General features: G+C 33.2%; 1 protein-coding gene across 1 annotated transcript; it reads left to right on the top strand.

The window, feature by feature from the left end:
- Positions 1-1,037: 1,037 nt before the first annotated feature.
- Positions 1,038-10,367, top strand: LOC143916843 (ankyrin repeat domain-containing protein 13C). Its single transcript, XM_077438092.1, has 3 exons — positions 1,038-1,184; positions 5,764-9,240; positions 9,489-10,367. The coding sequence occupies exon 2, from the start codon at positions 5,841-5,843 to the stop codon at positions 7,170-7,172; it is 1,332 nt and encodes a 443-aa protein (XP_077294218.1). The 5' UTR covers positions 1,038-1,184; positions 5,764-5,840; the 3' UTR covers positions 7,173-9,240; positions 9,489-10,367.
- The last annotated feature ends 384 nt before the right edge of the window (positions 10,368-10,751 follow it).

Genomic DNA, 10,751 nt, shown 5'->3' with positions numbered 1-10,751 from the left:
TTAATACAAAACAAAGACTTGAATTAAGCATCAATTTTTCTAAAATTGTAATTATACAATTTTTCAAATTAAGTGAGGATCAAATTGTAAAATTTAAAATAAAATAACAGATTGAACACAATAATGTGTTCAATCTTATGTTTCTGTACCAATCTTCAATGTTAATCTAAATAATAAGCTTAGCTAGTAACCAAGTCGAACAAACCATATGAAACAAATAAATTATCACTTGAAATTATGATCAAATTTACGAAATTGACAAATTGACATAAATACAGATAAGGTAAATTTCAAAACTTACGAACGTATTGTGGACAATTATAATAATTTGTGAGTTGTAAATTTTTACAGCAAATTTACAGGGCGCACATATTTTCAATGTATAATATGATAAACCGCTGTACATGGGGCTATCGGCTATGCGGCCTCTTCAAAAGTATTATAAATAAATAATAAAATATTCTGCAATGTTTTTTCAATGTATGTTTGTATATTATAAATGGTTTATCTTTTGAATAATTATATTTTATTATTATTTGTAATTAATTAAACTGTAAATTTTCTAAAAATAAATAAATAAATTATACGACAGCGACTATTGTTTAGGCAGGTGAGTGATATTAAATTTTCCAGGGTTTCATTTGAAAAAAAAATGCATTCATTATAATTCCATATGGTCAATGACTGTCATGTGTAATATTTCCCTATTAATTTTATTGTTGCTACTAACTGAATATTTAATCGATTAAATTATTTGAAGAAGAGTCATTTAAAATATCAATATTGCTGACCACAAAATTGTTTATGCTTATTGCGGTTGTGGTATAGTATTGATTAAATTTAATCGTAAATGTTAAAATGCGGAATGAGTAAAATGTTTCTTATTATTTTTAAACGTGAATCACAACCAAGGCAATATTTATACGAAATTATATTTTTCAAAGTCATAAGGTTGTATGACATTTTGATAAATCAATCGAAGTATACAAATGTGAGGTTTCATATTTCGAAATATCGAGGTGCATTGGTCGTGTTTATTTGGCAGCGCGGTGTCGTGTTGTTGTGTTGTGTTGCGCGTCATGCGTCGAGCCGTGGCGTGTGGGGCGTGTGGGGCGCGCGGGTAGCCAAGGGGCCTCCGCCCCCCGCCGCCTGCGCCCCCGACACCGTACCCGCTTCGTCGACAGGTGACATAACCTAAATCGCACGCTCCTATTAGCGCTACGCCCCAGCCGTCCATCCACCTAGCATCCAACCCTCGAAGTGACACCAACCTTTAACCCGCCAGCTGGCATCCTAAAAATCATACCTACCAACCCATTTTACGTCGGCAGTAACATGACAGGCAACTACTTTTTTTGGATGATTTTTGGTCATTTTTAGCAACATGCACTTATTGCTTGACATGTTTTTGAACAAAAGATTCAAATCATGAGACAGTACATATATATTTATTTTTAAGATTGAGCAATTTTTATTGGAAATCTTTATCCATATGGATTTTTAATCTTCTATTTATATCTTTTGAATACTTAAAATTTACTTGTATCTATTGCATATTTTTCAATAATTACATAAAAAATAACATTTAAAATAAAGAGGAATGTATATTTATGTATAAGCAAATATATCTTTCTAGTCATTTTTAAAGGCTTTTTTTGTCGATTTTGAAAATATTACAAAGTCGGTGTAGTACTTCGTGTGAAGTACACATCAATATGATTTTTTTTACAAGGCTATTTTATGTTTTACATTTACATTTAGTGGCCATTAGCCTTATATTTTTGACTTTCCGCCACCCACTCGTTTTTTTTTTGAATCACTACTTAAATAAATACTTATTTCATTTTACAAAAATACATATGAGATATTAGCAAAACCGACATTGACTCAAACCATTGTCATATTAGGGGGTACAAATACAATTTCTGAAGAAGAAATAAAGAGACGTATGAAATCATGATGGAGTGCATTTGGATGAAAGAATGTGGTTTTTAAATCAAAAATGCCACTTTGCCTGAATAAAAAAATCTTCGATCAATGTGTTTTGCCAGTGATGACATATGGATGTGAAACTTGGACATTGAACACCAAGTTGCTACATAAAATCCAATGCACTCAAATAAGTATGGAACGTTGTATGCTTGGCATAACGAGAAAATACAGGAAACGCAATACGTGGGTGAGAAGTACATACATAAGATATGAGTAGTGGATAGAGTGAAGAGATTGAAATGGCAATGGGCGGGCCACGTGGCTAGAAGAATGTACGAAAGGTGGACAAATGAATCACTAGAATGGTACCCGAGAGAATGCAAAAGGGTAAAAGGAAAACCGCAAGGAAGATGGGTAGACGAAATTATGAGAATGTGTGGGGTGAGATGGATGAGAGTTTCGCAAAACAGAGACGAGCGGAAACGTGTTGGTGAGGCTTTCATCCAGTATTGGATGGTGAACGGCTGTAGATGATGATACATACATACATATGTACGGGCTTTTTGATTTTACTAGTATTTAATGCTTTGGAATTAAAAAGCAAGCTCAGAATTTGTTACCGGGTATAGATCTACGTGCCAATTATCTTGTTATTGAATTCTCAGAGGCAATCAGCGTTAGCAATCACAACACTGATGTGAGAAGAATCCTGCAACATATGTACATAATTTGTATTGATATTGAAATAGTGATTTTGAGAAAGTTACGGGCAATCATATTTCAAAACTTTTTAGTTTCATACTTACCTGTTCGTGCACTTGAACTTTTAGCATGCTTATTTTTGCTTACAATATTCCTCTTATCAATTTCGATGGGAATTTTCCTTAAAATATAATATAATGCTTATCATGTTGAAAATTTGATTTGAAACGTGTTTGTTTTCGTACTATTAAATTCCTAGAATAAATACAATTCAAAGAATTTTGGACATATTAAATGGTAGAGTACGTACACACACACGTGTATTGTGGGGGTGATTATCTAGACTAGTGGTCATCAATCAGCGGTTCCATAGCCTTTGTATATTAAAGTGCCATTACCAATATCTTCAAAATATAAAACAACCCTCAAATTTTATTCCGACTTCAAAATGCAAGTACAGTGTACTCTCGATAATCCATTATTATCCATTATTATGAACTGACGTATCAATTTTTGATATTGTTTCTATTGCCAATATCTGCATCACTATTATTTGAAAACCCAGATTATTTGAATCGCGATCAAACCACTCAATGTTCTCCCAATGAACATTTTCAAAGCATTTTAAATTTTTACTTACCTCAATCTCTCACAGTGCGATAAATCTATTTTCAAGTCAGTAAGAATTTCTCTCCACAATCGAATCAGTGCTATTGGTTTAACTTTCGACCGAGATTTGCTATTCCGTGTATTGCAGGAATTGATCTTTTCCAGGAAGTTATCTTCCTCAGCAAGGGTTATGAAAATCCATTTCAGTGATGATATTGTTGCGTAGGGGTGGGTTCAGGATCCAAATGAAAGGCCAAAGTCGCTTCACAGCATTTATTCAACGATTCAAGAGGTTCACACGGATCCACTGCTCACTCCAGAATAATCTGATCTACCGTGTGCACCTCCTTATAAAGGACAAGTTGCCCAGCACAGCTTCCTCGATTCAATAATGTGTCTATTGTCTAGGCACTTAGAGGTCTACCCTGGCGAGTCTATTGTCTACACATGCACTCGCCCAGGTCTGTGAAAACTCCAGCGTATCCTTTGTTCGGGCACTTACTGAGTCCCGTTAGATTAATCCAGGTTCTCTATTGTTTACCCACGAATGCACTTAGACAGTGGATACTCTCTCTCTCATGTTCCCACAATACAATATGACATTTTAGTCCATGGGTTGAATTGGACTTGTAATATTAGGCGATAAAAATTTAACTATCACAAAACCGTCGTTTGTTTTTAATATGTGTAGTTTCATTAGGATGACAAGTAGCATTATCTATTAACAATAATGCTTTCTGTAGTAACTTTTACTTTTAAAAAATCTCTTACATACTTTAGGAACCAATCTTCGAAGATCTCTCCATCCATCCATGCTACTTTTTGGTTATAATAATCAATATGAAGGTTTTTTATTTATGTCCCTTTAAATGACAGACTCATATTCTTATTGAAAAATAAAGAAATTAAAAATAATTTAAATTTTTTTTCAAGCACGGATAATCCTCAAACAGTACACTACACATGTACATATGTATGTGTATGCATTGTTTTGATGGATGCAAGCATTATGAGTCAACTTTGTCATAGATTCTGTCACCGTTTCTATATTTTATTGCTTTCTCTAGAATTTTAAGAGTGATTGATTCTATTAGTCATATTTCAAATGAATCATTATTCAGATCTGCTGTATTTCAAAGATTCAAAATTTGGGTCAAGTGTAAGTTGCATAACTGAGAAAATATATTGCAATTTTTGTACAAGATATTCAGACCCACATGTAAGAGGCTAAAATTTATATTGTTGCGTAGGGGTGGGTTCAGGATCCAAATGAAAGGCTAAAGTCGCTTCACGGCAATTATTCAATGATTCAGGAGCTCCACACGTAACTAACGCTCACTCCAGAATAAACTAATCTCCCGTGTGTACCTCCCTATAAAGCACAAGTTGCACAGCATAGCTTCCCCGATCTATGTATTAATATGTCTAGTGTCTAGGTACGTAGTCTAGCCTGGCGAGTCTTTTGTTTACTCATGCAATCGCCCAGGTCAGAGAGAACTTAGCGTATCCTTTGTCTGGGCACTTAGTCTAGCCTAATCCAGGGGTCTCTATTGTTCACCCACGAATGCATTTAGACAGTGGATATTCTCTCTCATGTTCCCACGTTACATTGATTAGCCTAATTCGGGGGTGTCTATTGTTCACCCTCGAATTCATTTAGACAGTGGATACTCTATCTCATGTTCCCACATTACAATATAAAACCGAATAAAATGTGAATTAATTGATGTATTGATTAAATATTTCTAAAATAATGTACTGCGGTGATTATGAATTTTCAATATTTGCGAATTTTTCCTATTCAAAAAAGGTTTCCGACCACTAATCTAGACTGTGATGTTCAATGTTGATGTAATTATTTGGTCCTTGAATCCTAAATTCTTAGAATAAAAACTGCTTAATAGAACTTAGGTAGAATCGATTCCGAAGCAGTTATTGTTTATGTCCTGAGGGCGGTTATTATATGTATGTATAAAAATTGATCTGTTATTTAGAATTCTGCGATAGTTTCTAGAATACGAAATTTTTAGAATAAAAAACAGCCATTGACATGCACAGACTCCTTATCATTATTATTTAACGTCCTTAGGGTAATAATTATTTACAGATATGGCTGTTATACACTTATTATTGTAGAAGGTCATAATATTGTATATCGAATTTTGTATTTGCAATATTATTCATAGAATTCTTAGTACTTACCAAATGACTCGCAAATGTAATGTTAAACGATCTCTGACATGTTTAAAACATTTTAAATATTTAATTAAATAGTGAAATATTTATTATATATTTTTTTTTAATTGTTTTTTTACCGCCTAATATAGAAAACATGGCCCAAATGAAATTTTTCACTGATAAAAATTGGGTCTTTTATCGATTGATTAAAATCAATAAATTGAATTGTTTATCAATATTTGTATATACTTATATATTTGTCATATTGTGTGCACTCTGTGTGATAAATAGTAAACTTTGTTCAGTTGAAATCTTATTAAAGTGTGTTTATTTCTGTTCCAGCCGTCAACATGTTTTTGAATTGAACGAATATTATTTGGATGATGATAAATTTCTGAAAAGTATTTCGAAGTTCAAACATGGCCGAACCAAGTAATGGCGACGAAGAAGATAGTTACCCTTTGCACGAAGCCGTATTCCGAGGTGATATCAAGCAGCTGTCGGCGTTGTTGAGGAAGAATGATGTGGGGAAGAAGGATAAGCATGGAAATACGACGTTACATCTCGCCGTCATGTTGGGTAGGAAGGAGTGCGCTCAAATATTGCTGGCTCACGGAGCGCCGGTCAAGGTCAAAAATTTGTTGGGCTGGTCGCCTTTAGCCGAGGCTATCAGCTATGGAGATAGGCAGACGATCTCTTCACTCGTCAGGAAGTTGAAACAGCAAGCGCGCGAGCAGATGGAGGAGCGACGACCGAATCTAGTACAAGCGTTGAAACAAATTCAAGATTTTTACATGGAGTTGAAGTGGGATTTTCAATCTTGGGTACCGTTGGTATCTCGCATTCTGCCTTCGGACATATGTAAAATATACAAATCGGGGTCTAGCATCCGTTTGGATACAACGTTGGTTGACTTCTCCGATATGAAGTGGGAGCGAGGCGACATATCATTCGTTTTCAAAGGTGACGAAATACCGAGCAAGTCTTTAACAGTATTGGACAATAAATTTAAAGTATACCAAAGAGTTCGTTACGAAGAAACTGAATTAGAAATAGAAGACGAAGTCGACATACTGATGTCGAGTGATATTTTGGCAGCTCAAATGTCAACTAAAAGCATCTCCTTTACTCGGGCTCAGTCCGGATGGTTTTTTAGAGAAGATCGGAGAGAGACTGTCGCGGGACAATTCCAAAGTGATCTGTATTGTATTAACGGTCTGGTGTTAGAATCACGCAAACGAAGGGAACATTTGTCGACGGACGATCTGCAGAAAAACAAGGCCCTGATGGAAAGCTTAACTAAGGGAAATACCCAGGGGCTCGATTCAAACGGAGAGCCCGTTCGAAGAAGCTCTCTCAATCCACCGCCTGAATGTGGAACGACGTGGATAGATTATTTAAACGCGCCTGCTGGAAGATACGTAGGATTAGGCAGGGAATTAGTATACAAAGAGTCGACGAAGAATTTCCGCGCCACTGTGGCGATGAGTAATGATTTTCCGTTGAGCGTAGATATGCTGCTGAATGTACTAGAGGTGATTGCTCCGTTCAAACACTTCTCTAAATTGAGGGAATTCGTCGCATTGAAACTGCCGAGTGGATTTCCCGTCAAGATTGATATACCGATTCTACCGACGGTCACGGCGAAGATCACCTTTCAAGAGTTCGAGTTCCGCGAAGGCATAACTGCAGATATGTTTCAGATTCCGCCGGATTATGAAGAGGATCCATTCCGTTTTCCTGACTTATGACGCTTTGATATACTAACACTGTTTGAAGTTGGCGAGCGGCAGCGTTGGAGATGGGAAGCGTCTCGCGGACGGCACGGTAAGAAGAAGACTCTCCGTCCACTGCCTGTATCTTCCACGGGAACTGTGTCAATAGAGTTTCCGATGCTTTTCGGTCTGGGAAGCTCTTATTCTAGCCACTGCGTGTTATACGTAGAGTAAAAATAGTCTCTTCATCGTTGTAAACGGTACTATGAGATTTTCAGGCTTTAAATACATATTAAGATTACATTTTATACCAGAGAATTATTTTTCTTGTTCGCTAATCGTGCCGTAAAACGCGCGACACATTCAAAATATCAAAATTCCATCGTATTTTTTTTAAACATACTCAAGTATAATATGTAGTGACATGTCACCATAGTCTATTATTTTTAAATTGAATTCATGATATGCACTTCTTCACTTTATATACATACATTTCATCACATTAGTTTATCTTTAGAGGCTTTTCAAATCCATTTTCGTATGCGGAAAATAATAATTTGATCTTTTTGTAGTACAATATCAATCGCATTGAATTTCCTCCACACTGGCATATGCTATGATGTTCATCTGCACGAAATTAGCAAATTGTATATTTTTATTTGTATATAATTATCATATTGCATAGAAAGTTAATTTAATCTTATTATAATCTTTTCATTTTCGTTTAAGACATGTTTCCGATTCGAAAATAAAACATTCCATTATTTAACGTCTCTTGTGAGGTAATCATCAATTTGAAAATCGCTGAATCGTGCAGATGTTGTAATTTCATCTCTTTGAATACATACTGGTAAATAAACCGAGTTCAGTTTATGTTTTAATGAATCGTCTGCCGATGGTTTGGTTCAGATTCCGGTATGCTTTCATCGTTACCGGTTCAATTTTTTTGTTTAATTCTAATAATGAGTTGATTGCCTGTTGTAAGTATATTTATTTTATTATGCCACTGTTGATAGTCATAGTACTGTTAGTTTTCATTAATTTATCATATTTCCTAACAGTATTCTTTGGTCACAATTGTTTTTGCATGCTGTCATTCCTTGGACACCGTCCGTGTGTTTGCGTCGGTGACAGTGTTAGTATTATATTATCATTTCGCGTCTATGTTAGAATTTAATGCTCCAGGGTGTATTGTTTTCTTAAAAAAAAATTTTCAGTGATTTATATGATATTTTATAGCGAAGAGTTCCTTTTTTTATTCACTGGTTGATGTCAACTATTTGTTGTTCGTAATGGTCGATTCGTTCCTCTACAGTTGAATGTGAATGAATATTACTCCTGTCACATTGATAGGTTTTATTGTGTGTGGATATATTGTCATGACACTGTAACTATGAGTATGATGTAACTGTCCTGCGGATCATTTTGATATTAGATTTTTTTTTATCTAAATATAATTTGAATAATGATTAATGTTCGACTAATCTTAAAATCACGTGCGAATCTATTTGATATTAATTTAACGATATTTGAAAATCATTGTTTTTCTCTAGGACTCACTAGTATCAGAAAATATTGAGGATATATTAGGAACTTTCTTTCATATGAAAAACTAATTAACCTCGACTTAGATATTAATAAATTTTACTTAAAAAAAAAATATATGTATATGTATTTGACTGTGACTTTCATTAGAAAGTTGTCGATGAGTTGTAGTGAATGAATTATACAGTTGAAACACAAATGGATGAAACTTCAGCTCTATAAATTATATGTATTTAAATTATTGTCATTGTTGCACCTCATCTCTGTTTTATTATGTCTGTGGAAGCTGTTTTTATTATTTTTTTGTGTTGTATTATTTATGAAGAATTTTTTATTATACAGACTTATAATTACTGATATAATTCTATTATTTTGTTTGAAATGCAATTTGTTTTTGTTTTGAGGTATTTTTTCCACAGAAATGAAATGTTTTGTATTAAATTTTATGCACTTTCAAATTTTGTTCTATAATACCTTTTTGTTAGTTGCCATTTAGTTGTGATGCCATTTACATAGGTTTTTGTTTTTAATTCATCTATAAATAATTTTTTGGCGAGGAGTTTTATTACCTGAGGGGCTCGGCAGTAAATAATGGTAAACGCCAAAATATTTAGTGTAAAAATGGTTATGAGACTTTTATAAAAGATATTCGTAAATTGTTCCAAATTCTCTCAAGATGGCAGTGAAATCTCAGATTATTCCTACCATCATTTATAGCCGCAAACAACGTAAACAATATTTTTAAAACGTTTCTTTCTTACTATCTCAAAAATTGACATATGTCGCTTACCATTATTTGCTGCCGAGCCCCTCACCTAGTCTGAGCAAATTGCAATGTAATTTTATTTTAATAGTGAAATTCATTTTTCCATATGTGATTTTAATGAGAAGCTATTTTACGTTATAAAGTGACACTTTACAATTTTTTTTGTAGTTTAATTATTGTAAATTAGTTATGGTTAAAATTTTCATACATATGGGTCAAACGATCGTTAGCAAAATGTATTGAATTGTTGGTGATATGATTCGGTTGACTCAATGATTGTTTTTTAAATTTGTCGATGAGCTTTTTCTATTGAACGGAAAGTTGTTTTGGCTTTATGCGAATATAAGAGTGCTGTTGGATTTGCTGTATGTCAAGTTTTGCTAAAGGTCTCTATCGTACCCATTTGTACAGAGCTGTAGTGTTGGTATTTTGTATCCGAATGACTGAATGACTATCTTCTTATAAATTAAATGTAGTGCACTGACTATAAGAATTGTTTTTGGTTGTAAAAATCATACATATGATATACATATTATTATAGATCAAGTCAATGTTGTCTACCTATAAATTATACAGTTTTTATACAGTCTTTTGACTCTAAATGAAATGAATTATTGTATGTATTTATCTTTCTCTGATTGAAAATACGTTAGTGCACTTGTGTTAAAGAATATTTATTAGTAATTTTTATTGATATCAAAATACCTTAATGTTCTGGACAAAATTGATGTTTCAATGTCAAATAAACTTATAATATAATATCTACAAGGTAAAATTCTAGATGCATAATCAGTCCTCACTCTGCAGCATGTATGTATGATATATCTATTATACTAATATACAAAAGATTAATATATGTTTGAAGTAATTGGTAGAAAATTAGAAATTTATTGTAAAATAAATGTTATTCTATATTTGTGAATGATTGTTTCATTTAACCATGGTCAATTAAAGATGTATTGAACGTTGCGCTTGGGAATCACTGAAAGAAAAATTATCAATTAATATAAAACCTTTAAAAAATGAAAGACATTACCGTATGTTTAGCAATTATTTATTAATTTCATATTAAATATTTACAATTTGACATAAAGTTAATTTCAGTTTCAGAATATGTTACAGATGACAATGATGATGATTAATAATAATAATTTCTCACTATTCATATCAATTTATTTCTTTTTAAGAAAGATCATTGGTAAATAATATGAAATAATATCAAAACTGTGCACATACATACACATTATGCAGTTGAAAATATCTAAAATTATTCCAAGACCTAAATAAATTATTACTTTATTCAA

Source organism: Arctopsyche grandis, chromosome 9 (assembly GCF_051622035.1).
Source record: "Arctopsyche grandis isolate Sample6627 chromosome 9, ASM5162203v2, whole genome shotgun sequence".
Taxonomy (NCBI): Eukaryota; Metazoa; Arthropoda; class Insecta; order Trichoptera; family Hydropsychidae; genus Arctopsyche; species Arctopsyche grandis.
Note: the sequence above shows the minus strand (reverse complement) of the source record. Positions and strands in the feature narration are given on the sequence as shown.

What these genes read in the sequence shown, in the direction of transcription:
- LOC143916843 (XM_077438092.1), top strand. Translation starts at nt 5,841, where the DNA reads ATGGCCGAACCAAGTAATGGCGACGAAGAAGATAGTTACCCTTTGCAC.